We start from the raw sequence: 27,394 nt of genomic DNA, 5'->3' as shown, positions 1-27,394 counted from the left end.
TTGAACCAGCGACCTCAGAATTCCAGGTTGATCCTTTATCCACTGCACTACCACAGGTCAGGCAGAAGGGCAAATTATAAACCCCACATGGGGCTGGCGGGGTCGGGGGCAGTGTTGCCGGGTAGATCCTGGTTGGGACACATGCGGGAGTCTATCTATCTCCACTCCTCTCACTTGGAAAAAAAGAAAAAATTATATACAAATGGCCAACAGTACATGAAAAGATACTCAATTATCATTCATTAGTCATTAGGGCAATGCAAATCAAAACCACCACGATATATTCCTTTACACTCATAATGATTGCTATAATTAAAAAGACAAACAATAACAAGTGTTGATGAGGAGTAGAGAAATTGGAACCACATACATTGCTGATGTGAATGTAAAAAAACACAGGTATATATCCAAGAGAAATAAAATCAAAAGCTTGCACACAAATGTTGATAGCAGAATTACTCATAATAGCCAAAGGCAGAAACAATCCAAATGTCTATCAACTGATGAGTACATAAAATGTGGCATATCCATAAGCAGAATATTATTTAATAATTAAAAGGAATAAAGGCCTGCCTGACCAGATAGTTCGGTTGGTTGGAGCATTGTCTTGAAGCCAGAGGTTGCCCGTTTGATCCCTGGTCGGGGCACACGCTGGGTCAGATCGATGTTCCTGCCTCTTTCTCCCTCTCTAAAATCAATACAATAAACATTTTAAATAAAATTTTTTAAAAATGAAATAAAGGCCTTGGCCGGCTGGCTTAGTTGGTTAGAGTGTCGTCCCGAAACAACAAGGTTGTGGGTTCCATCCCTGGTCAGGACACAGACAGGAAGCAACTAATGAACAAACAACTAAGTGGAACAACAAATGAATGCTTCTCTCTCTCTTCCTCTTTTGCTCTCCCCCTTCCTGTCTCTCTAAAATCAATTAATTTACTTAAAAAAAGAATTACAGTACATGCTATAACATTTTTCATGGATAAGCCTTGAAAATATGCTAAGTGAAAGAAATCAGTCACAAAAACATATACTGTATGACTGGACTTACATGAAAAGTTCAAAAAAGAGCCTGACCAGGCAGTGGCGCAGTGGATAGAGCGTCAGACTGGGACGCGGAGGACCCAGGTTCGAGACCCCGAGGTCGCCAGCTTGAGCGCGGGCTCATCTGGTTTGAGCAAAGCTCACCAGCTTGGACCCAAGGTCGCTGGCTTGAGCAAGGGCTTACTCGGTCTGCTGTAGCCCCACGGTCAGGGCACATATGAGAAAGCGATGAATGAACAACGGAAGTGCCACAACGAAAAACTGATGATTGATGCTTCTCATCTCTCTGGGTTCCTGTCTGTCTATCCCTCTCTCTGACTCTCGCTCTGTCCCTGTAAAAATAAATAAAAATTATAAAATAAAATAAAAAAGTTCAAAAAAGACAAATCTGGCCCTGGCCAGTTGGCTCAGTGGTAGAGCATAAGCCTAGCGTGCAGGAGTCCCGAGTTCAATTCCCGGCCAAGGCACATAGGAGAAGCACCCATCTGCTTCTCCACCCTTCCCCCTCTCCTTCCTCTCTGTCTCTCTCTTCCCCTCCCGCAGCCAAGGCTCCATTGGAGCAAGGTTGGCCCGGGCGCTGAGGAAGGCTCTGTGGCCTCTGCCTCAGGCACTAGAATGGTTGCAGCAGAGCAACGCGCCAGATGGGCAGAGCATCACCCCCTGGTGGGCATGCTGGGTGGATCCCGGTCAGGCGCATGCAGGAGTCTGTCTGACTGCCTCCCCGTTTCCAACTTCAGAAAAATAGAAAAAAAGAAGGATAAAAAAAAAAAAAAGACAAATCCCCAGCAACAGAAAACAGATAAGGCCCTGGCCGGTTGGCTCAGTGGTAGAGCGTCGGCCTGGCGTGCAGGAGTCCCGGGTTTGATTCCCGGCCAGGGCACACAGGAGAAGTGCCCATCTGCTTCTCCACCCCTCCCCCTCTCCTTCCTCTCTGTCTCTCTCTTCCCCTCCCGCAGCCAAGGCTCCATTGGAGCAGAGATGGTCCGGGCGCTGAGGATGGCTCTGTGGCCTCTGCCTCAGGCGCTAGAATGGCTCTGGATGGAACAGAGTGATGCCCCAGAGGGGCAGAGCATCGCCCCCTGGTGGGCATGCCGGGTGGATCCCCATCGGGAGCATGCGGGAGTCTGTCTGACTGCCTCCCCATTTCCAGCTTCGGAAAAATGCAAAAAAAAAAGAAAACAGATAAGTGGTTGCTTAGGGCTGAGTCATGGGGAAATAGAGAATAACAAAATGGATCAAGTTCGTTTTAGAAAATGTTCTAAAATCGAGATTGTGGTGACAGTGGAACAACTCTGAATATCCTAAAGACCACTGAAAGCCTGACCTGTGGTGGTACAGTGGATAAAGCATCAACTTGCAACACTAAACAATGAACTATCCTGACCAGGCGGTGGAGCAGTGGATAAAGCGTCGGACTAGGATGCAGTAGACCCAGGTTCGAGATCCCGAGGTCGCCAGCTTGATCGCGCGCTCATCTGGTTTGAGCAAAAGCTCACCAGCTTGGACCCAAGATCACTGGCTCGTCGAGCAAGGGGTTACTCGGTCTGCTGAAGCCCACGGTCAAGGCACATATGAGAAAGCAATCAATGAACAACTAAGGTGTCGCAACAAAAAACTGATGATTGATGCTTCTCATCTCTCTTCGTTCCTGTCTGTCTGTCCCTATCTATCCCTCTGACTCTGTAAAAAAATAAAAAATAAACTTAAAATAAAAAGGACAATGAACTATACACCTTAAATGGGTAAATTGTATAGTATATGAAGCAGATCTCAGTACATTTGTTATAGGGGGGAAAAAAAAGAAAAAAGGCTTAAATGCTTATCATATATGCATCCCCAAACTATGGCCCGCGGGCCACATGCAGCCCCCTGAGGTCATTTATCCGGCCCCCTGCCGCACTTCCAGAAGGGGTACCTCTTTCATTGGTGGTCAGTGAGAGGAGCACTGTATGTGGCGGCCCTCCAACGGTCTGAGGGACAGTGAACTGGCCCCCTGTGTAAAAAGTTTGGGGACCCCTGTACCCTCCCTGCCCTGCCCCAGTATGTGTGCTCTCAAGCTCTTCTTTGCACTTATGTGTGCTCACAAACACACAATCATGTACTCTGACCTTCCCTTAAGACCAAACTGTATAGATAGTTTCTGTTCTAGAACCTGCTTTTTCTAGCCAGTCATCTCTATATTTCCATTTCACAAAATGTTCGCTTCATCTAAACATTCACCCATGCTCAGATTCCCTCAATTGACCGCTAGGTGTCTTAACAGTGGGTTTATCCAAACCAGAATCCAATCAAGGGCCATATATAACATCTGTTTTTTTTTAACATCTGTTTTTAATTTGTGACACATAAGTATGTCTTAGAGCTTCAACCCCTCACTCAGGCACAAGGTGCCCAGAGTAAACCCAATGCAGCAGAGGATCTGTACGGAAAAGACAGGTATGGCAGAGAACAAAAAACCCAGCAGATAGAACGTCGGACTGGGATGTGGAGGACCCAGGTTCGAGACCCCGAGATCGCCAGCTTGAGCGCAACTCATCTGGTTTGAGCAAAGCTCACCAGCTTGAACCCAAGGTCGCTGACTTGAGCAAGGGGTTACTCGGTCTGCTGAAAGGCACACGGTCAAGGCACATATGAGAAAGCAATCGATGAACAACTAAGGTGTCACAATGAAAAACTAATGATTGATGCTTCTCATCTCTCTCTGTTCCTGTCTGTCTGTCCCTATCTATCCCTTTCTCTGACTCTCTCTGTCTCTGAAATAAATAAACAAACAAACAATATTTTTAAAAAAAACAACAAAAAACCCCCTGGGCATTAGTCTCACCTTGCATGAGCTGGGTGACCTTAGACCAGGGGTCCTCAAACTTTTTACACAAGGGGCCAGTTCACTGTCCCTCAGACCGTTGGAGGGCAGGACTATAAAAAACTATGAACAAATCCCTATGCACACAGCACATATCTTATTTTAAAGTAAAAAAAACAAAACGGGAACAAATACAATTTTTAAAATAAAAAACAAGTAAATTTAAATCAACAAACTGACCAGTATTTCAATGAGAACTATGCTCCTCTCACTGACCACCAATGAAAGAGGTGCCTCTTCTGGAAGTGCGGCAGGAGCCGGATAAATGGCCTCAGGGGGCCGCATACCATGGGCCTAGTCTGGGGACCCCGCCTTAGACAATTAGCATGGCTTCTTCATACCTATTCTGCTTCATTTCTACTAAAATGGCTCTGCCCCAAGGAGAGTGCACATATGGAAGGTCACATGAAGCCTGCAATGCTTAGCCCAGGATAAGAGCTCACATATTGGAAATCCTCCCCAAGTACTCCACCAGTAATATTCCTATGCCTGGGTTCTCAATCAAGGCCTCAATCTCCACTAGCACCACCTTCAACACTTAACAAAAGGGGACAGGAACTCTTCTAGGCCCATATATCAGGGCCCTGCGGTTTAGGTGAGGATCCCCTGGTAGGGCTGACGCTGAGGTAAGAGCCAGTTCTTACTCAGAGCACTAGTCCCTTTCATAGAAGCAGCTGGGGCCTGAGCAAACAACCTACAGCAGGGGTCCTCAGACTACGGCCCATGGGCCGCATGCGGCCCCCTGAGGCCATTTATCCGGCCCCCACCGCACTTCCGGAAGGGGCACCTCTTTCATTAGTGGTCAGTGAGAGGACCACCACTCCTGGAGTACTGTATGTGGCAGCGCCGCAAAGCGTGGCGTCGCTCACGTACAGTGCTACTTCCAGTGACGTGGGATGCATGCATCACGGCTCCGGAAGCGCGTCATATCACTTGTTACGCCTAGCACTGACAAATATGGAACCGGACATTGACCATCTCATTAGCCAAAAGCAGGCTCATAGTTCCCATTGAAATACTGGTCAGTTTGTTGATTTAAATTTACTTGTTCTTTATTTTAAATATTGTGTTTGTTCCCGTTTTGTTTTTTTTTACTTTAAAATAAGATATGTGCAGTGTGCATAGGGATTTGTTCATATTTTTTTTTATAGTCTGGCCCTCCAACGGTCTGAGGGACAGTGAACTGGAGTAAAAAGTTTGGAGACCCCTGACCTACAGGATTCATGAGCACTAACCATGAATGGAGGATGCTTGTAGTGAGGTCTGGGGTCAGGCACTGGGTCTGCATCCTGGGAGTCCACTCAGTAACCTCCCTGTACCTCTACCATGAAGACAAGGGAAGAGCCCCAGAGTGCTGCAGGCAAAACTGATAGTGCCTGTGACCAGTCAGTGAGCACCCACTCTGGCCCCACTCCCCATGCAGAGGAGCTTCCAGAATCTGCATCACACCCTCCCCTTCCTGAGCCTCTCTGCCATGGGCTCTGCCCACCAGGGCCTTACCCGGGTCTTGGCCTTCAGGAATACATGGCTCTCCATATCCTTGCTGGATTTACTGTGGGCCACACCAGCTTTTCTCATGGCATCCTCGCTGAAAGACAAGAGAAGAAATGTTCACACACCTATGAGGTTGCTCCTGCAGGATTCTTGACCAGAAGGCCCTGCACAGCAACTGCCCTGGGTGGAAGGGATCTGTCCCCCAGCACACCAGCCTTGCTGAGGTCCAGAAAAGGCAACAGGGAGAGGTGCACAGCAGAACAATGACAGGTAGCTGAGCAAGGGAGTAAGATAGCAGAGTCACAAAAAAGAAAGAATAGGAAAGGTGGTCACCACAGAAGCAAACCAACCACCCCCATCAAGAGGAGGCAGAGGAGCCAGGCCCTAGGAATAACTCACAACCAGCACAAAATCTAGTGCACTTCAGAAGACTGAGTGGCCAGCCAGCCTCTATTTCCTGACCTCTGAATGGTCTGGGTCCCCACCCAATTCTGGCAATAATAGCCATGAAACCCCAGCTCCACTCTCCTTTCTCTGTGAGACAAAAGGGCCATGACAGGTCATCTCCCAATCACTCCCAAGGGGATGATGTGCCCCTATGTGAGATGTGCAGGTTCCCCAGGTGGAACCCAGGAGATAAGGCCCAACCTCAACAGCTTTTAGCTGGGAACAGGAGGAGACAGACCACTCACGCAAAGAAAACATTTGAAAAGCACACTTGCATATACATGCACAATAAAAGATGAAACCCTAGCACACATTTCATCACACCAATGTTGCTGGGAGAGAGCCGTGCACATCTGCTAAGTTTGAGCTCCCTCTGAATGGTAGCACGTGCATACACACACAGACACACACACACACACAGACAAGAACACATGTATATTTGTTGAAAAGGAAAGACTGGGTTCCAAGGCCTGGCCCCTCTGCTCACACACTGCTTTCTTCCTTGCAGGATGGGTTTCCCTGCCCTGGGCCTGCTGTAAACAAATGAACAAAAATGTCAGGGCTCTGCTGCCTCACCCGAGTGAATTAAACAAGCCCAGTCCAGCTGGTGCTGGAAAGCGTTCTGGCCATTCCAAACAAAAAAACCCCAGGCTACTGAAAGAGTGGGCACGTGAGGCTGCAGGATCAGATTTATGATCTTTAAAGAATCCCAGAGAAGGTTAAAAGGCTAAAAGATGGACAAGTCTGCATTAATGTACAAAGAAAAATAAAATGACACTGACTGACACTGCTAGATAACTCATTCAACAGGTGTGAGTTTGGTGTCCCTGCCCCATCTGCTTCCCCAAGCCTGGATAGGAGGCAACAACAGATTCCTGCTGGCAAAGACCAAGGCAGAGCAGATGCACACACAAAGCGATCTATAACCAGGACCACAGAGAGAAACAAGAGGAATGATGCAAGAGGACAACCCAAGATCCAACTCATAGGGAAGTGAGACCGGCAGGCCAGGAGGACTCGGCACACCCATGTGCTGAGGCTGCATGCAGCAGGTGCTTCACATGTAGACATTGAGAAATGTCATCTGGTAGGCTCTAAGTCACTGAGCAATTCCAACAAGAGAAGTGAATGAGCAGACCTACCTTCAGAAGGGCAGCTCACCTGTGGCCCTTGGGACAGTACCTGTTCCCTTTGCCACCTTCCAAGAGCAGTGTGAGGCAAATCCAGCCACATAGCTAGGGACCAATGGAGTGACCCAGAGCAGAACAGTGGATGCAGCAAGAGGGCACCTGGCAGTCAGCAGGACAGCCTGAAGCTGACTAGATTGGGAGTAGGGAAGCTATGGTTAGAAGGTGGAGACAGGAGCCATAGTGTGAAGCACAGAGAGGCAGAAAGGGGTGCTGAGGTCTCCGAAGATGAGACCTGGATACACAGATGGGCTCTGTGCCCAAGAGCAGCTATCCCCAAAAGCTTAGCCAGGCTCCTGTCCAGCTAAAAGCTGTCCTCTTGAGCTGCTGGCTGGTCATCTTTAATAGGGTCAGCAGACTCACAGGCCCCAAAGACTCTGTGTATCTTGACAGCAGAAAAGACATTTGACAACATCCACAAAGATAGGACACAGACACAGGCTTAGTGTAATAGGTTTTTGGGTTTTTTTGGTTTTTTGGAGGGGCAAAGGAAAGAGATGATGGGAGGGAGGGAGGGAGGGAGGAAGGGAGGGAGGGAGGGAGAAAAGTGTCAACTCATTGCTCCACTGAGTTGTGCACTGATTGCTTTTCATACAAGCCTTGACCAGGGACTAAACCGGCAACCTCAGACTCAAAACAGCAACCTCAGGATTGAGTCAAAGACCCCAGGGTCAATCTAGTAACCCCATACTCAAGCCAGATACCCTGTGCTCAAGCCGGCGACCTTGGGTTTCAAACTGCAACCTTGGCACTCTGAGTTAAGGTTCAAGGTTCCATCTATTGTACCACCACCGGTCAGGCCTTACTTGAACAGCTTTTAGGTCGGGGGAACCTCACCAGGCCCAAAGGCACTAGATACCAGGGGATCTGCTAGAGGAGCCCTATTCCGTCCTGGTCAGGGTACCATCACAGATGACATGAACTGCATGGGCACCAGTTGTCAGTGATCCAAAGCCTGAGAAGCATCAACAACCCGGGAAGTCAGAAACAGGCATATCTTGACAAGTTGGAACACACACCTAACAACAGGAAATGGAACTGGTATAAATGTCCAGTTCTGTCTCTGAGCATGAAAGGGGTTGTGCCAGTATAGAGCCGAGGAGGAAGACTGCTCCTTGGCCAGGCACCAGGGCCCTGAAAGGCAGAACCATGTCCATGTCATGCACTGTCCCTCTATTGCTACATGCAGAGCCTGCCCAAACAGGCTCATCCTCCAGTGCAGGACTGTTCAGGCTAGTCGGGTGACCTTCACCAGGTCCCAGATAGCTCCTGCTTCTCTGTTGCTCTTCTCCAACATGCACTGCACGCAGTGCATGCATGCAGTGGTTCACTGCACCAGTGCTCCAGGTGGTTTCATCTTGTAGGCAAAAAAAAAGAGACACAGACTGCAGTCACCAATAGTAACCAAAACAACATCTGGCCTCAACAAGGAGGGAGCCTTCTTGACCTCATAGGTAGCTAGAAGCATGTTGGCCAAACTATATCCCAGACCGCAACTTCCTCCTTTTCTTTGTTAGCACACTTCTGCATTCTGGTTCTCTGACCTTTTTTTTTTTTTTTACTTTTTTTTATTTATTTATTTTTTTTACAGAGAGAGTGAATCAGAGAGAGGGATAGACAGGGACAGACAGGAGCGGAGAGAGATGAGAAGCATCAATCATTAATTTTTCATAGCGCGTTGCAACACCTTAATTGTTCATTGATTGCTTTCTCATATGTGCCTTGACCGCGGGCCTTCTGCAGACTGAGTAACCCCTTGCTGGAACCAGCGACCTTGGGTTCAAGCTGGTGACCTCGGGGTCTCAAACCTGGGTCCTCTGCATCCCAGTCCAACGCTCTATCCACTGCGCCACCGCCTGGTCAGGCTGACTTTTTTTTTTTTTTTAATTTTTTTATTTTGTTTATTCATTTTTAGAGAGGAGAGAGAGAGGGAGAGAAAGAGAGAGAGAGAGACAGAGACAGAGACAGAGAAGGGAGGAGGAGCTAGAAGCATCAACTCCCATATGTGCCTTGACCAGGCAAGCCCAGGGTTTTGAACTGGCGACCTCAGCATTTCCAGGTTGACGCTTTATCCACTGCGCCACCACAGGTCAGGCTGGTTCTCTGACTTTTTAACGAAACATAAAAGTGTTCTTTTTTAACAAGATAAAAATATGTGTTTCAGCCCTGGCTGGATAGTCCAGTTGGTTAGAGCATCATCCCAATACGCAAAGGTTGCTGGTTCAATCCATGGTCAGGGCTCCTACAGGAACAGATTGATGTTCCTGTCTCTTTTTCCTTTTCACTCTCTCTAAAAATTAATAAATAAAATTTAAAAATGTGTATGTGTTTCAGAAGTTAACCATCTATCTACATGTAGAAAAGGGTTAGTGTAAAAATAAACTTTTTAATCATACAAACACAAGAAATTTTAAACATTTTCTCTTCACAATTACTCTAGGTTTGTTTAAGTGTTCCAATTCCTGCTTTCAAGATTATTATTGAAAGAAAATCTTTCTTTTCTTGATGTGGATGGTTAGCTCAATTGGTTACGAGTATCATCCCCAAACAACAAGGTTGAGGGTTCAATCCCCAGTCAGGGCACACACAGGAAGCAACCAATGACTGCATGACTGAGTGGAATAACAAATAGATGATTCCCTTCTCCCTTCCCTCTCTATCTCTAAAAAAATAATAAGCCTGACCAGGTGGTGGTGCAGTGGATAGAGTGTCGGACTGGGACGCGGAAGACCCAGGTTCGAAACCCCGACGTGGCCAGCTTGAGTATGGGCTCATCTGGTTTGAGCAAGGCTCACCAGCTTGAGCCCAAGGTCGCTGGCTTGAGCAAGGGGTCACTCGGTCTACTGTAGTTCCCCCAGTCAAGGCACATATGAGAAAGCAATCAATGAGAAACTAAGGTGCTACAACAAAGAATTGATGCTTCTCATCTCTCTCCCTTCTGGTCTGTCTGTCCCTATCTGTCCTTCTCTGTCTCTCTCTGTCTCTGTTACACACACAAAAAAAGTAATAATAATAATAAAAATTAAGCCATGGCTGAATAGCTTGGGACTTTGTACCAGAGGGCAGAGGTTACTGGTTCGATTCCCCAGTCACAGCACATTCAGAAGCAGCTTCATGTTCCTGTCCCCTTTTCCCTGCCTCTCTCAAAAAGAAAGATTTTTCAATTCCCAATGAACTAGATCAATGAAAGAATTACACACCTAAAGAAAACATCACTGGTTCTGGCCCAATAGCTCAGTTGGTTAGAGCATCAACCCAATGTGCAAAGAGTCTTGCAGGTTTGATCCCTGGTCAAGGCACAGAGGAACAGATCAATGTTACTGTCTCTGTCTCTCTCTTTCCCTTCATTTCTCTGTATAATCAATAAGTAAATTCAAAAGCAAAACCAAAAAACACTATTGCCCTTAAAAGGGCATGTTGTTGCCCTGGCCGGTTGGCTCAGCGGTAGAGCGTCGGCCTAGCGTGCGGAGGACCCGGGTTCGATTCCCGGCCAGGGCACACAGGAGAAGCGCCCATTTGCTTCTCCACCCCTCTGCCGCACTTTCCTCTCTGTCTCTCTCTTCCCCTCCCGCAGCCAAGGCTCCATTGGAGCAAAGATGGCCCGGGCGCTGGGGATGGCTCTGTGGCCTCTGCCCCAGGCGCTAGAGTGGCTCTGGTCGCAATATGGCGACGCCCAGGATGGGCAGAGCATCGCCCCCTGGTGGGCAGAGCGTCGCCCCATGGTGGGCGTGCCGGGTGGATCCCGGTCGGGCGCATGCGGGAGTCTGTCTGACTGTCTCTCCCCGTTTCCAGCTTCAGAAAAATGAAAAAAAAAAAAAAAAAAAAAAAAAAAAAAAAAAAAAAAAAAAAAAAAAAAAAAAAGGGCATGTTGTTATTTCAGCTAGTTCATAAGACTAGCTGAAATAACAAGCTTCTCTGAGGTTTGGCCTCAACAGAACCAGGGAAGCCGGAGAGGCCTCTTGATCTCTATTCAGGCACGGGTCTCTGGGCTCCAGGCCTGAAACCACTCTGGTTCCCCCAGTTCCAGCCCCGAGCACGTCCCATTCACCATCAGGCAACTGCATGGAAAGGACATTCTCCGACAACTCAAAAATGTATTAAAATGCTTAGTTCAAAAAAAAAAAAATGCTTAGTTCACATGATTTTGTGGTATTTGAGGATAGGAAGGAAGCCCTATCTTTTAGAGATCTGCTTGCACTCGAGTATTGGCATTTGAAATCATACGATGTCTAGGATGTGATTTAACAGTCCAGGAAGATGTGGGGAGCGATAGGTAAAACACTGACCATATATATGTTGCTAACTCAGGAAGTAACTGGGAAACATTTTTCTATTATCTCTACTTCTGTGAATGATTGGAAAAGTCCATAATGGAACTTTTAATAAGGTAGTAAGTAAAATGCTTATATCAAGCACACAGTATGATTATGCAGGAGACTAGAGGAGGCTTATCTCCAAGTGTGCTCCCCAGTGAGGCCATCTGGGTTGTCACACAGGGAGTGACCATGCACTCCAAGTCACTGCAACTGGAGGGTTTCCCTCAGCCTGAAGGATCTTGGGTCTCTGGAGGGCAGTAACTGATAAAAAGTCTTAAGAGCCTGACCTGTGGTGGCGCAGTGGATAAAGCGCCGACCTGGAAATGCTGAGGTCGCCGGTTCGAAACCCTGGGCTTGCCTGGTCAAGGCACATATGGGAGTTGATGCTTCCAGTTCCTCCCCCTTCTCTCTCTCGGTCTCTCTTCTCTCTCCCTCTCTGTCTCTCTCTCTCCTCTCTAAAAATGAATAAATTAAAAAAAAAAAAAAGTCTTAAGAAATCTGCTCTCATGACCAGAGGCTGGTGTAGTCCTTAGCTATCCAGACAGAGCCTGACTTTGTGAAAGAGTCCCACCAGCCAGACAAGCCAGACAACTTGCTGTGCATGCATGGTCTGTGCATAAGCTGGGATGTGAGCACACAGGTCCCAGCCAGAGTCCACCCAGGAGATGACTACAACCTAAGCTGTGAGAAAGTCATAACTCATACTAAAATTAGAGCTTAATTCCACTTGGAAATATAAATGTATCTACATGTTTTTACATATTAAAATACATACAAATAAAATTATATACACATAGAAACAGGACTGGAGAAACTAGATCAAATTGTCAGCAACAGCCATCTCTGGGCAGAGAGATTCAGAAAACACCTTCCTGTTTTGAAATCCCCTACAATGTTATCTGGAAGGGAATAAAGTACTGCACCCACAAGACCAGAACACACTGACCAAATCAGGAGGTGGAAACAGGCCTGAACCGCTGGGACTGGCTTCCTTGTGCCCACATCCTCTCACCCATCTTTTCCCACATATGCTCTGCCCCCACAGCCCCCCACCAAGGCTCTCTGCTTAGCCTCCTCTGCCGCACCAACCCGAGGACGCCAGCCCACCCACGTCATTCCTGCAGCTGACTGCTCTTCTAGATTTGTTCCATGCATCTCCCACTGGCTGTTGGACTTTTCTCCTTGAAGAGTTGACCCTCACACTCTGCACATTATCACTATGTACCCTAGCTCTCAGAATCAGGGCTCATCTCCTTCTGGAGTGCATACATCTGTCTTTCTCCTCCCCTCACCCTGCATGTATGTACACATTAACACACATACAGAGTCAACAAATTCTACAGCTTCTTTCCTTACAGTTTCTCTCCCTCCTTTCCATTTCTGTTGTCACTGCACCAATGGGTCTCAAATTGAGTGTGCATTTCAGACCAACAAGGGTGTGGTCCTGGCCAGTGGTTCAGTGGATAGAGCATCGGCCCAGCATATGGATGTCCTGGGTTCGATTCCCGGTAAGAGCACAGAGGAAAAGTGACCATCTGCTTCTCTCCTCCTCCCTCTCCCCCTGCTCTCCCTCCCGGAGCCAGTAACTCGATTTGGTTCAAGCCTCAGCCCCAGGCACTGAATATGGCTTAGTTGGTCCAAGCGCATCAGCCTCAGGCACTAAAAATAACTCAGTTAATTTGAATTTTGACCCCAGACGGGGGTTGCCAGGTGGATCGAGGTCAGGGCACATGCGGGAGTCTGTCTCACTATCTCTCCTCCTCTCACAATTAAAAAATATATATATATCAACAAGGGTACTTGTTATAAAGACAGGTTCCCTGACAATGCCAGGTGTTGGCAAGATGTCTAAAGCAGAATGCCCCCAGGCTTGTGAGAATGTAAATTGGTACCATCTGGGAAAACTGGCAGATCATACTGCAGTTGAAAGCCACACTGCTGGACCCAGTCCTGGGTGTACAGCCCAGAGAGTAAGCAAATGTACTCTTCAGAAAACATGACCCAAAATACCCCTGGCACTGTATTTGCAGAGCCAACTATGGAACTAACCTCAAGGTCCATCAAGCGTAGGACAGAAATGTAATTGGGTCAGTCATGCAATGGAATGACACAAGACATAAATAAGAACTACTACTTACAACGATAAATTTCACAGACAGAACACCGAATGAAAGAAGCCAGATGCAAGACTTCATAGAGGGTGATTTAAATGACAGGCAGTTTAAGAACAAATGTCTCCATGGCGGGGGAAATCAGAGGAGTGTGGCCCCGTCTACACTGAAGCACTGGGAGGAGCATACTGGGTATAGATCTGTTCAAGATTCAGGTCTTGCCCTGGCCAGATGCTCAGTTGGTTAGAGCGTTGGCCTGATAGGCCAAGGTTGTGTGTTTGATCCCTGGGTCAGGACACATACAAGAATCAACCAATGAATAAATAAATAAGTGGAACAACAAATCCATGTTTCTCTGCCCTGGCTGGTTAACTCAGTTGGTTAAGAGCATTGTCTCAAAACAACAGGTTGTGGGTTCGATCCCGGTCAGGGTACACACAGGAAGCACCTAATGAATGCATGACTGAATGGAACAACAAAGGGATGCTTCCCTTCCTCCTCCCCTCTCTTTCCCTCTCTCTATCAATGACTAAAAAAATTAAGCCCTGGCCAGATCACTCAGTTGGTTGGAGCATCATCCTGAAGTGTGGAGTTTGCCAGTTCAATTCCAAGGTCAAGGCACATACAAGAAGCAGTTCAATGTTCTTGTCTCTCTATCTCCCTGACTCTCTCTTTTTAAATTTATTTTTATTTAAAACATTTTTTAAAATTCATTTTGAGAGATGATAGAGAGAGAGAAGGGGAGAGGAGCAGGAAGCATCAACTCCCATATGTGCCTTGACTGGGCAAAGCCAGAGTTTTGAATCAGCGACCTCAGCGTTCCGGGTCTATGCTTTATCCACTGTGCCACCACGGGTCAAGTATGACTCTCTCTCAAAAAAAAACAAACTTGATGTTTCTCTCTCTCCCTTCCTCTTTTTCTAAAATCAATAAATTTTAAAAAATATATTAAAAAAGCATGACCAGGTGGTGGTGCAGTGGATAGAGCATCAATGGGGACACTGAGAATCTGGTTAAGAACCCCCAGATCACTGGCTTGAGCATGGGCTCATCTGGCTTGAGCATGGGGTTGCCGGCTTGAGCATGGGATCATAGATATGATCCCATGGTCACTGGCTTGAGCCCAAAAGTCACTGGCTTGAGCCCAAGGTCGCTGGCTTGAGCAAGGGGTCACTGGCTCAGTTGGAGCTCCCCAGTCAAGGCACGGATGATAAGCAATCAATGAACTAAAGTGACGCGACTATAAGTTGATGTTTCTCATCTCTCTCCCTTCCTGTCCATCTGTCTGTCTCTCTTAAAAAAAAAAAAAAGAGCCTGACCAGGCAGTGGCGCAGTGGATAGAGCGTCAGACTGGGATGCGGAAGACCTAGGTTCGAGACCCCGAGGTCGCCAGCTTGAGCATGGGCTCATCTGGTTTGAGCAAAACTCACCAGCGTGGACCCAAGGTCGCTGGCTCAAGCAAGGGGTTACTCGGTCTGCTGAAGGCCCGCAGTCAAGGCACATATGAGAAAGCAATCAATGAACAATTAAGGTGTCGCAATGCGCAACAAAAAACTAATGATTGATGTTTCTCATCTCTCCGTCCCTGTCTGTCTGTCCCTGTCTATCCCTCACCCTGACTCTCTGTCTCTGTAAAAAAAAAAAAGAGCCCTGGCAGGATAGCTTGGTTGGTTTGAGAAGCGCTGAAATTGCCAGTTCGATCCCTGGTCATGGCTCATACAGGAACAGCTCAATGTTCCTGTCTCTTGTCTCTCTCTCTCCCTGCCTCTCTCTCTCTAGAAAGAAAAAAAAAGATGCAGGTCTAGGTGGTGGCTATGGGGGCATTACATGTGTGAACATTAACTGGTGGTGTCATGTTCAAGATTTGTGTCCTTAAGTCATCAATGTAGTAGGTTTGTAATACTTAATATAAAGAAACACTTTATGTGACAAGCAAGAATTCTTGAGCCTGGCCCAGGATCCTGCCCATGCCCCATCCTTGGGTTTGGACTTGAATGGCCTCGAGCTTGAATTCCTATTACAGAGCACCTGGCAGGGATCCTGCAGCACTTGCACAGGCATGAATCCTCCCTAGCATGAATCAAAGCAGGCCTATGGTGACTGAAGGGCCCAGGGTGATCCATCAGGGCTTTTCAGGGTAAGTCCAGTATTCCTTCTACTTGATAACAGAGGCCCCATTCCACACACAGCAGTCAGATCACTTCCTCAAATGTCACCTCTGATGAGGACTGAGAGGAAGTTGGGAAGGGGAGAGCAGAACAGAAGGATAGCGAGGATGGGAATAAGCCATTTCTTTTTTTTTTTTTTAACAGAGTCAGAGAGAGAGTCAGAGAGAGGGATAGACAGACAGGAACAGAGAGATGAGAAGCATCAATCACTAGTTTTTCATTGCGCGTTGCAACACTTTAATTGTTCATTGATTGCTTTCTCATATGTGCCTTGACCGTGGGCCTTCAGCAGACCAAGTAACCCCTTGCTCGAGCCAGCGACCTTGGATCCAAGCTGGTGAGCCTTGCTCAAACCAGATGAGCCCGCGCTCAAGCTGGTGACCTCAGGGTCTCGAACCTGGGTCTTCCGCATCTCAGTCCGATGCTCTATCCACTGCGCCACCACCCAGTCAGGCACTTTTTTTTTTTTTTTTTTTTTTTACAGAGACAGAGAGTGAGTCAGAGAGAGGGATAGATAGGGACACACAGACAGGTACGGAGAGAGATAAGAAGCATCAATCATTAGTTTTTCATTGTGACACCTTAGTTGTTCATTGATTGCTTTCTCATATGTGCCTTGACCGTGGGGCTACAGTAGACCGAGTAACCCCTTGCTTGAGCCAGTGACCTTGAGATCAAGCTGGTGAGCCTTGCTCAAACCAGATGAGCCCGCGCTCAAGCTGGCAACTTCGGAGTCTCGAACCTGGGTCCTCTGCATCCCAGACCAATGCTCTATCCACTGCTCCACCGCCTGGTGAGGCGAATAAGCCATTTCTTAACCAATAAGCACTGCCTCCCTACACCCACCAAAGCCTGCACAGGAAGGAGTAAGGGTACACAGGCTTGAAAGAGCAGGAGCCCCAGAGACTATGGGGTCTTTCTAGTCCAGGACCCTTGGCATGGATGCTATTCACCTGGCCTGCTGTCCCTTTCCCAGACTAAATGCAAGTGGCTCAGCTCACAGGCTGACCAGTAGCCAGGTCACATCTCATCTGTTCCCACCTGCCCCCATCCCTCTAACAGATTCCCACCCAGAAAGGGTCCATAGGAGGAAGGAGCAAGACAGCACTTGGCTGCCTTTCATCAAGCATGAGTACCAGGAAGACGTCTGTGAGAGAAACTGTGAATTCATAGGAAGGGTATATATGCCCAAGCACTCTGTTAGGTTTGAGCAAAAAGCTCAAAGTAGCCTGACCAGGCAGTGGATAGAGCGTCGGACTAGGATGCAGTAGACCCAGGTTCGAGACCCCGAGGTCACCAGCTTGAGTGCGGGCTCATCTGGTTTGAGCAAAAAGCTCGCCAGCTTGGACCCAAGGTCGCTGGCTCAAGCAAGGGGTTCTTTGGTCTGCTGAAGGCCCACGGTCAAGGCACGTATGAGAAAGCAATCAATGAACAACTAAGGTGTCACAATGCGCAACGAAAAACTAATGATTGATACTTCTCATCTCTCCGTTCCTGTCTGTCTGTCCCTGTCTATCCCTCACTCTGACTCTCTCTCTGTCTCTGTAAAAAAATAAAATAAATTAAAAAAACAAAACAAAAACTCAAAGTAAGGAGAACCAGGACTTAGACAGGTTAAATGTCTTTTCCAAAGATTCAATGCCCTAAGCCACCTCAAGATTCTTTTTTTTTTTTTTTTTCTTTACAGAGACAGAGAGAGAGTTAGAGAGAGGGATAGACAGGGACAGACAGACAGGAACGGAGAGATGAGAAGTATCAATCATTAGTTTTTCATTGCGCATTGCGACACCTTAGTTGTTCATTGATTGCTTTCTCATACGTGCCTTGACTGTGGGCCTTCAGCAGAACGAGTAACGCCTTGCTTGAGCCAGCGGCCTTGGGTTCAAGCTGGTGAGCTTTTGCTCAAACCAGATGAGCCCGCGCTCAAGCTGGTGACCTCGGGGTCTCAAACCTGGGTCTTCCGCATCCCAGTCCGACGCTCTATCCACTGCACCACCGCCTGGTCAGGCCACCTCAAGATTCTTAACTCATTTAATCACATACCTTTATTAACAGGCCCCTGCTAAGTTAGGAAGAGATTTGTTGTTAAAGTAGAGGAAAACATCTCCTCATGGTGAGTTTCAAAATGATTCCACCTGGACTCCTAGTGCATCCCCCTTTGGTCTTTGGGACTGGGTACTTATCTGCTAAACAGGACCCTCTAGTAACAGTCTGAACTCCCTTTTTTGTCTTTAAATAAATGTCTAAATTAAAAAAATAAAATAGCCCTGGCTGGTTGGCTCAGTGGTAAAGCGTCGGCCTGGCGTGCAGGAGTCCCGGGTTCGATTCCCGGCCAGGGCACACAGGAGAGGCGCCCATCTGCTTCTCCACACGCCCCCCCTTCCTCTCTGTCTCTCTCTTCCCCTCCCGCAGCCGAGGCTCCATTGGAGCAAAAAGATGCCCCGGGCGCTGGGGATGGCTCCTTGGCCTCTGCCCCATGCACTAGAGTGGCTCTGGTCACGACAGAGCAACGCCTCAGCTGGGCAGAGCATCGCCCCCTGGTGGGCGTGCCGGGTGGATCCCGGTAGGGCACATGCAGGAGTCTGTCTGACTGCCTCCCCGTTTCCAGCTTCAGAAAAAAAATAAATAAATAAAAAAATTTAAATAAAATAAAAAAATGAAACAAAAGGCTCAGAAGGAGAGGTGGTTCAGTGTTTACAAAGCACTAATAAAGCCCTGACAGGCTGCAATAGAGGACAGCACTGCTTTCCACAATCCTACCTGCACTTACTGTATGCACCTCTTGTCTAAGCCCGTGGTTTTCAATCTTTTAACACTTTGGGGACTGGTGAAAATAGAATTATTTCAAGGACCGCTAAAGCAGAAATGACCCTGAGCATCAGTGAATTCGACTAAGATCAGTGGGTCTACGATCTTCATACAATATCAGAGTGGTTGATTCTTTTGCAGACTGGCATGAAATATCTGAGGGACCGGTCCATGGACCAGCAGTTGAAAAACACTGGTCTTGCCTGACTAGGTGGTGGCACAGTGGACAGAAAGTCGACCTGGAATGCTGAGGTCGCCAGTTCAAACCCCCAGGCTTACTTGGTCAAGGCACACACTAGAAGTAATTACTACCTTCCTGCTCCTCATCCCCCTTTCTCTCTCTATCTCAAATCAATAAAACTATAATGTTGGCAAAGAAAATAATAATGAGTATAAAAATAGCAAAAAAGACTTCATCTGTTCACATCATGCCAGGATTCAGCCAATGAAGGCTCTACAAGGAAAAAAGGAAGTAGGAACCACACTGGGCTGAGACATCATCCCATGAGGAGGGGATGAAGCCATGGCCAAACCTCCAACAGGGAAGAGAAGGAATGATGGAGAGCCAGCCATGATGATGACGAGAGGGCAGGACATGGAGTAGGGAGCATCTGGCAGGGGCTCTCACACCAGCATCGAAGGAGTATCAGCTGCAATGACAGTTTCAGATTGAAAGGGGAATGCTTCTTAGCAAGGGCGGAAAGGATAGAATCGTCTTAAGAAGGTTGAAGGCTGCCTGACCTGTGGTGGCGCAGTGGATAAAGCGTCGACCTGGAAATGTTGAGGTTGCTGGTTCGAAAACCTGGGCTTCCCGGTCAAGGCACATATGGGAGTTGATGCTTCCTGCTCCTCTCCCCTTCTCTCTCTCTCTCCTCCCTCTCTCTCCTTTCTAAAATGAATAAATAAAATTTAAAAAAAAAAAAAAAAAAAAAAAAAAAAAAGGAAGGTTGAAGGCTGTGTTGGCACTCAAGGCCCAGGTGAGAGAGGACACTATCCTGAAGGCAGAGCACATGGTGACGTTCCACCTATGGTAGCCGTCTGTGACCACAGCCACTTCCTCCTCACTTGCAGACAGGGTCTACCTCATCTTCAAAATATTTCTGATTACAAAAGGGTGTATGTTTATTGTTAACAAAAATATAGCCATATATATATGTGCTAAAAATTACAAAGAAAATTAAAATCACTCAGGTAACCAGCTAAAGACATCTATTTAACAAAACTCAGTACCTGCTTGCTAAGCTGCTCTTCTCAATGGCAACATGTTATGGAGTATCTTCACATCATTTTTAACAGCAGCACCAAGCCTGCCACCTGCAGCTACAACAACAAACCTAACCCAGTTCCATTGCTGGCTTGTCTCCCCTGGCCCCTCCTGACACAAAGCAGAGATGAGCAGCCTCATCACCACCAGACTTTGCACACTCTCCTGTTTACAGCCTGAGAGGAAATGCTTAAGGAAAGGAACATTTTAAAGTTACTGGGATAAACAGATTGCCAAACAGCCTTTCAGAAAAATTACCTAATTTATGTGCCCCAGCAGCAGCTTGTAAGGATGCCTATGTCTTCACTTGTGTGATGTTAGGACTTTCTCAAACTCTGAGGTTAATGCCCTTCAGGTTAGCTATCACCACAGAGCCTGAACAGGACTACAGCACTCCTGGTGAGACAGGAATCTACTCTGATTCACAAACACTCAGGGCCTGAGGGATTCAGACTAGAAAGCAAGGAAAGCTGGAGGCCCAGTGTCCTGGGAAGGTAAGTGGTACGAGACTGCTATGCTCAGCTACGCAAAGAAGGGTCTCTCAGGCAGGGAACAAACAGGATGCAGAGCAGCTAGGGTGAGAAAGAGCGGGGCTCCTGTGATGGTCCACGCACAACACGTATGGTGAGAAGGGCAGGCAGGTGCAAACCCGGGAGAAGGGAGCCAAGCTCAGATTTGAATCCACAAGCACTGAGTGGTCACTCAAACATTCTGAGTGTCAAAATAATTGGAGGAAGCCTAACCAGGGATGGCGCAGTGGATATAGCATTGACCCGAAATGATAAGGTCTCAAGTTTGAGGCCCAAAGGTCGCTGGCTTGAATGCAGGCTCACCAGCTTCAGCAAGGGATTTCCAGCTTGAACATGGGATCATCGACATGGTCCCATGGTTGCTGGCTTGAAGCCACTTGAGCCCAAGGTCACTGACTTGAACAAGGGGTCATTGGCTCCCCTTCAAGGCACGTGAAAAGCAATCAATGAACTGAAGTGCCACAACTACAAGGTGATGCTTCTCATCTCCCTCCCTTCCTGTCTGTCTTGCAAAAAAAATTATCAATAAAAAAAGGAACTCATCACTGAGTCAGGAGTCCTCTCTAGGGCTCCAGCAGAGGTCTCATTTTCCCTTCCACCATCACTGTGACACAATGTACTCCTGCCATTTCATAGATGAGGGAGGTGATACAGAAAGGTTTAGTATCCTGCGCAAGGTCACTCAGCTAGCAAGTAGAGAAAGTGGGGTTCCAGAACTTTACAATGCACACTGGCACAGGTAAAGAAGGCCACTATCATATGAGAAGGTGGTGCACACAGTCCCAGGAAAATACTCCTGTATTCCTGGGTGTTTTATATACCAAGTGGCCTGCTTCATAGGACTGGGGTCCTACAGGAAACAACAAGGGGCTGAGATACAACATATCATACCCACTTTAGGCAAGGTGAACAGGAAAAGGTCCTGAGAATTCGATATTTCAGCAGACACCTAAATTAAGCAAAGAAACTGGTCATAATCATAATGGGGAGTCTACGCATTGTCAAATACCTTAAATATCTGATAATACATTTTTAAAGAGAGAATAAAGGAAGAACTTGGAAAATTCAAGAAGCTGAAAGACCAGAGAGGCTAGAACAGGATGAGGGTATAAGAAAAGGCAGCCAGAGCAGGCCATGGTGAGGTGCAGGGAGAGTGGGCCATCTAGAGTTTTGTTTTAAAACTATGGAAAGTCACTGCTAGGTTTTCACCAGGGCAATGGAGAGTGAGTGAGGAAGGGAGGCAAGCATCAGTCCAGAATGGGCCCAGATGAGGTAGAAGCCATGGAGAGCTAACAAGAGACTGCATTAGACAGTCCCTGCAAGGAATCTCCTCACCAGCCCCAAATCAAAACTGCTTTTTCTCAGGGGGAGCTGGGAGACTAATTTAGCCTGTGCTCTGGAGCACTGTTCTCTTGGTAGATACTCAACAGCAAGGCAGACACAGAGAATCAGCTATCAGATGTTTCCTCTTCCACTGAAACTTCTCAGTTTTTCGTTATGCTTTCCTTATTCCCTCACTCAACTGTAAATTACTTGGGTTCAAAACATTTCCCAAGATAGCCAACTTTTAAACAAGAGCATAAACACCAAAGGAAATTAGAATTAACAATAGGTCAAGTATCTTAACCCAAAGACTTTTTGTTTCCCCTGTGAACACAATAAATCAGGCACCAAGAATCACAACTTTCAAAGTGAATCCTGGAAAGAAAACACAAATCTGAACACCGAGAACACCCACATCATGTTCGGAAGACAGCCTTTGAACTGCTCATGCCACCAGTAGCAGGCCGGACTCCGTCAAAATGCCCATGCCCTAAAGCCCAGGAATCTGTGAAAATGCTACATTATATGGCAGAAGGGTCTTTTCCAGATATAATTAAGGTTACAGACTTCAAAATGGGGACATCATCCTGGATTATCCCACCGGACCCAATCTAATCTGAGCCTTTAGTAGAGAATTTTCTCTGGCTGGAGTCAGAGAAATGTGGCAGAAGAACCCGCCCTTGCTGGAGGGGCCACACAGAAAGTGTGAGGAATGCAGGCAGCCTGGCTAACAACAGTAAGGAATGAGGACACTTCAGTCCTACAACTGCATGGAACTGAACTTGGCTGACAACCCGAATGAACTTGAAAACAAATTCTACCTCAGAACCTTCAAGAAGAAATGCACGCCTGCCAACATCTTGATTTCAGCCTGGTAAGTAAGACCCTAAGCAGAAGACAGCTGAGCCTACCTAGACTTCTGATCTACAGAAACAATAAGATATTAAATTTATGTCGTTTTAAGACACTATTTGGCTGTATTTGTGGTAAATTGTTACAGCAGCAATGGAAAACAAATACACAAACAGCGATCTGCAAATTAATTAATTAATTAAAAAACCTAGTTTCCCTGGAAGCAAAAAGAAGCTGAATTACAAGGTATCCAGTCAGTCCCTGACACCCAGAAACTCTTCAATCACCCTCCCAGCTCTCTGACATGCCTCCACCCTCCCCATTTTCTTTGACTGTAACTCATTCTTCATGTCCTTAAATTCTGGGCTCCCCCAATAAGGAATCTTTCCCCCGGCGCAGGGGTGGATTTGGATTTCTTGCTAGAGCCTTGAAATGGGCCAGCCCTCAAGATTTCATCTACAGCCTGACCAGGCGGTGGCACAGTGGATAGAGCGTTGGACTGGGACGTGGAAGACTCAGGTTCGAAACCCCGAGCTTGCCACCTTGAGCGCGGGCTCATCTGGTTTGAGCAAGGCTCACCAGCTTGAGCCCAAGGTCGCTGGTTTGAGCAAGGGGTCACTCGGTCTGCTGTAGCCCCCCAGTCAAGGCACATATGGGAAAGCAATCAATGAACAACTAAGGTGCCGCAACAAAGAATTGATGTTTCTCATCTCTCTCCCTTCCTTCTGTCCTTCCTATCTATCCCTCTCTCTGACTCTGACTCTGTCAAGAGAAAGAAAAAAATTTCATCTATAGACAACTCCAGTACATAAAAAAAACACTCCACTATATTCACTTATTCTACGATATCTGCAGATTTGTCACCAGACTATCACATAGCAGTGCCCAGAGCCACAAACTCTACAGTCCCCACTCATTCCACTGTACTAAGAGGTTTCCCAGCATTCCACCCCACTTCCTTCCTTCCACACTGCTGCCAATCCCACCTCCTCATCCAGTTAGTCATCAAGGACGACTGTCAATGCTTACTCTCCCCTTTCTCTGGAATCATCTTCCTCTTTCAGTTTCTACCACTGTATAATGCAGGCCTTTATAAGCTCTTGCCTGACTAGGTCATTCCACAACTATTTCATGGAGCAATGTGACAGGCAGTGATCTAACAGTAGAAATACAGGGATGAAAAAATGACAGGACCCAAACCCCAAGAGCTTGAAACTCTCATGCTAACTGTCCTCTCTCTCTCCTCTGTTCTTCCCCCCCATCCCCCTTAAGCGAGAGGTGTGGAAGCAGAGAGACAGACTACTGTTTACACCCGGACCAACTGGAATCCACTCAGTAAGCCCCCTATGGGGGGATGCTCTGTCCATCTGGGGCGGCTGCTCTGTTGCTCGGCAACCGAGCTATCTTAGCATGGAAGTCATGGAGCCATCATCAGTGACTGGGGTCAACTTGCTCGAATCATTCCAGCCATGGCTGCAGAAGAGGAAGAGACAGAGACGGGGGGGGGGGGGAGGGTGAAGAGACAGAGAGACAGAGAGAGAGAGAAGAGGGAGGGTGAAGGGTGGAGAGGCAGATTGTCACTAATCCTGTGTGCCCTGAATGGGAATCGAACCCAGGACTTCCACACACCAGGCCAACACTCTACTGCTGAGCCAACCAGCCAGTGCTTCTCCTCTGTTCTTGATCCATCTTCTGGGACTCAGGGGATCTTTCCAACTCTGGCATTTCACTACTTGAAAGCAGGCCACATGCCAACACAGGCCCAATTCCTTAGCACACAGCACTAACGTGTCAGCACCTGCTCACCCTCATTCCATTATCATCTCCTGAACCTCCTATCTCCTCAAACCCAGGAACTCTCAGCCTACAGCAATATCCTCCATGGAGTGAGTGCTCACACTTCCCAACTCCTTAGCTTGGAATGATGGACCTTCACACTACTTGTCTTTAGAACTCACTTTATTCACCTACTTCACAACGCTGTTCCTGGCCTGCTCAAGCAAACTAACTGTCAATTCTTCCTTTAGGAAAAAGACTGCACTGTAACTGTCCCTTTATGGTAATACATTCCCTGGAGGCAGGCGCTGTCTCAGGCAAATCTGTAGCTAGCACCAGTAAGTTCAGTAAAAGACTGCAAAAGAAACAAGCAGTGGGTGGTGAAAAGCTGGAGTTCCTCAGGTGAAGCCTAGAGTGCACTGGCAACCCCCTGTTGAGGGGTTCCAACAACTGAGACCATCAGGAGGAGACACTAACTAGCTCTTCACTCCCTCCTCCCAATCAACTTTGGCTTCCTGACAGCTTCTTCCAGTCGCCCTTCGTGAAAGTCCACTCTGGGGGGTGGGGGGTGCCGGCGACACTCGTAGATCCTCAGTCCCCACTGCTCACAGTCCAAGCAGCTAGCCTACCAACATCATCTTCCATCCAGCCCCCTTCAATCTCTCACCCTGATACGCTTTTCTGGAACAGAAATCACAAAGCATCTAGACCTGCTAAAGTCACTACGGGCTGCCCCATTCCTTTTTCTTACTCAGTGTGATACAAAGCAGGGGAAAGTCTGCACCCAAAGAACACAAATGACGAATAAGAAAGCTCAGGACCATGACTCATAAGCCAAGGTTCGGTGGTTTTCACAGTTCGGCCCCAGGAAAGCTAGCATGCAGTCGGTGTCGGTCGAGAACAGGGAGGACCGCCGGAAGAGGAACGCGCCCTAGACACATGCAGGTCCCTGACGCTTTCGTCCTCCCGGCGACCCCGAACCCCCGCGGGTCCCGGTACCCTAAGTCTCCCGCAGGTCCAGCCCGGGCCTCGCCCGCCGCCAGAGGCGGGGGGCTGATGAGGGAAAGTCCGGTGATCCTGGCCGCCGCCCCGGTCCCTACTCACATTTGACTGACCAACTTCTGCCGGAAGGCGGCGCTCCGCCAGTCCGTCTCCTGCCCCGAAACGTCCATGCCGGTCCCCCCCGCTTCCACCTCCCGTATCCTACTCGGCCGCCGCCGCCACAACCGCAGCCTCAGGCCCAAACCCGGAAGCCGTTCACAGCGCCTCGATCGCGCCGGAAGCGGAGCGGGAATTGTGGGAAATGGAGTTGCGCGTGCGGACCTGTGGGAAATGGAGTTCTGACCGGGCGCGGACGACCTCGGCGCACCAAGTACCCCTCAAGTGACGCGCAACTCCCCCAGCGCGACTGTCGCGCAGGGCAGGGACACCAGATGCCACCAGCTGACGACAGCCGATGCTAGGAACCGTGCCTCCATAATGCTACTGGTCCTGCTTGCAGTAGACCCACACCTGGCCTCCTGCATTTCCTACGACCCTACTGTGTGCTGGCCTCACCAAGACCAGGAGACCTGCACTCGTTGGGGGTGCCACGCCAAGCTGCTAGCTAACTATAGCGGATGCTGTGGAGAGATTTTTTTATTTTATCAAATATTTGTCAGCACTTACTGTGCGCCAGGTACTATGCCTACATGATTTGGGCCCTGCTTTCCTGCAACTGCCTTACAACCGCATAAGAAAGAATGACCAGCCCCACCGGTGGTGGTACAGTGGATAGAGCATCAACCTTGGATGCTGAGGTCCCAGGTTCAAAACCGCGAGGTCGCAGGCTTTAGCACCGGCTCATCTGGCTTGAGGACAGGCTCACAAGCTTAAGCGTGGTGTCTCAGGCTTGAGCATGTCATGGGTCTGACCAGGCGGTGGCACAGTGGATAGGGCGTCGGACTGGGATGCGGAGGACCCAGGCTCAAGACCTCGAGGTCTCCAGTTTGAGCACGGGCTCATCTGGCTTGAGCAAAAAGCTCGCCAGCTTGGACCCAAGGTCGCTGGCTCAAGCAAGGGGTTACTCGGTCTGCTGAAGGCCCGCAGTCAAGGCACATATGAGAAAGCAATCAATGAACAACTAAGGTGTCGCAACAAAAAAAACCCGATGATTGATGCTTCTCATCTCTCTCCGTTCCTGTCTGTCTGTCCATATCTATCCCTCTCTCTGACTCTCTTTCTGTCCCTGTAAAAATAAATTTAAAAAATTAAAATTAAAATTAAAAGCAATGTGTGGTAGAAACTTTAGAAAGAGCTGATCATTATACATCCCATCATTCAGAGAGAGCATGTTGTATACCCACCAGCGATTTTCAAATTATAAACTGAAATTTAACCTAGATAAGACCACAGGACAAAGGACACAGTTTTTTTTAACAGGAAGAAAAATATAAGATGGAAGAGAACCACAAAATTAAAAGGGACTTAAGACCCTGACCAGGCGGAGGCGCAGTGGGTAGAGCATCGGACTGGGATGCCGAAGACCCAGGTTCGAGACCCCGAGTCGCCAGCTTGAGCGCGGGCTCATCTGGCTTGAGCAAAATAAAAAATGCTCACCAGCTTAGACCCAAGGTCGTTGGCTCAAGCAAGGGGTTACTTGGTCTGCTGAAGGCCCGCGGTCAAGGCACATATGAGAAATCAATGAATAACTAAGGTGTCGCAACGAAATACTGATGATTGATGCTTCTCATCTCTCTCTGTTCCTGTCTGTCCCTATCTAGCCCTCTCTCTCTCTCTCTCTCTCTCTCTCTCTCTGTCCCTGTAAAGAAAAAACAAAACAAAACAAAGAAGGACAGGTTCGCAGGTTCAATCGCCAGTGAGGGCACATACAAGAAGCAACCAACAGCCCTGGCCAGATAGCTTAGTTGACTAGAGCAGCATCCCGAAGCACAGAGGTTGCTGATTCGGTCCCGAGTCAGGGCACATACAGGAACAGGTCTATCTTCTTGTTTCTCTCTGTCTCTCTCCCTTCCTCTCTCTCTAAAATCAATAAGCTAAAAAATTTTTTAAAAAAGAAGCAACTGCCCTGGCTGGTTGGCTCAGTGGTAGAGTGTCGGCCTGGCGTGCAGGAGTCCCAGGTTCGATTCCCGGCCAGGGCACACAGGAGAAGCGCCCATCTGCTTCTCCACCCCTCCCCCTCTCCTTCCTTTCTGTCTCTCTCTTCCCCTCACGCAGC

At 48.0% G+C, this 27,394-nt stretch overlaps 1 protein-coding gene across 7 annotated transcripts in view; it reads right to left on the bottom strand.

Annotated features, from left to right (window-relative positions):
• MED15 (mediator complex subunit 15) overlaps window positions 1–25,420 on the bottom strand; it is a 66,042-nt gene extending 40,622 nt beyond the window's left edge. For 4 of the 7 annotated variants that reach the window (XM_066365404.1, XM_066365407.1, XM_066365406.1 and 1 more), the window contains exons 1-2: window positions 25,282–25,420; window positions 5,402–5,489 (exon numbers count right to left, since the gene is read on the bottom strand). In XM_066365404.1, the coding sequence (XP_066221501.1) occupies window positions 5,402–5,489; window positions 25,282–25,349 (156 nt within the window). In that variant the 5' untranslated portion in view covers window positions 25,350–25,420. Of the gene's footprint in view, window positions 1–5,401; window positions 5,490–25,281 lie in introns of those variants that run through there. The other 3 variants (XM_066365405.1, XM_066365409.1, XM_066365410.1) reach the window with 3 other exon arrangements.
• Between the last annotated feature and the right edge of the window lie 1,974 nt (window positions 25,421–27,394).

Source organism: Saccopteryx leptura, chromosome 2 (genome assembly GCF_036850995.1).
Source record: "Saccopteryx leptura isolate mSacLep1 chromosome 2, mSacLep1_pri_phased_curated, whole genome shotgun sequence".
Lineage (NCBI taxonomy): Eukaryota > Metazoa > Chordata > Mammalia > Chiroptera > Emballonuridae > Saccopteryx > Saccopteryx leptura.
Note: the sequence above shows the minus strand (reverse complement) of the source record. Positions and strands in the feature narration are given on the sequence as shown.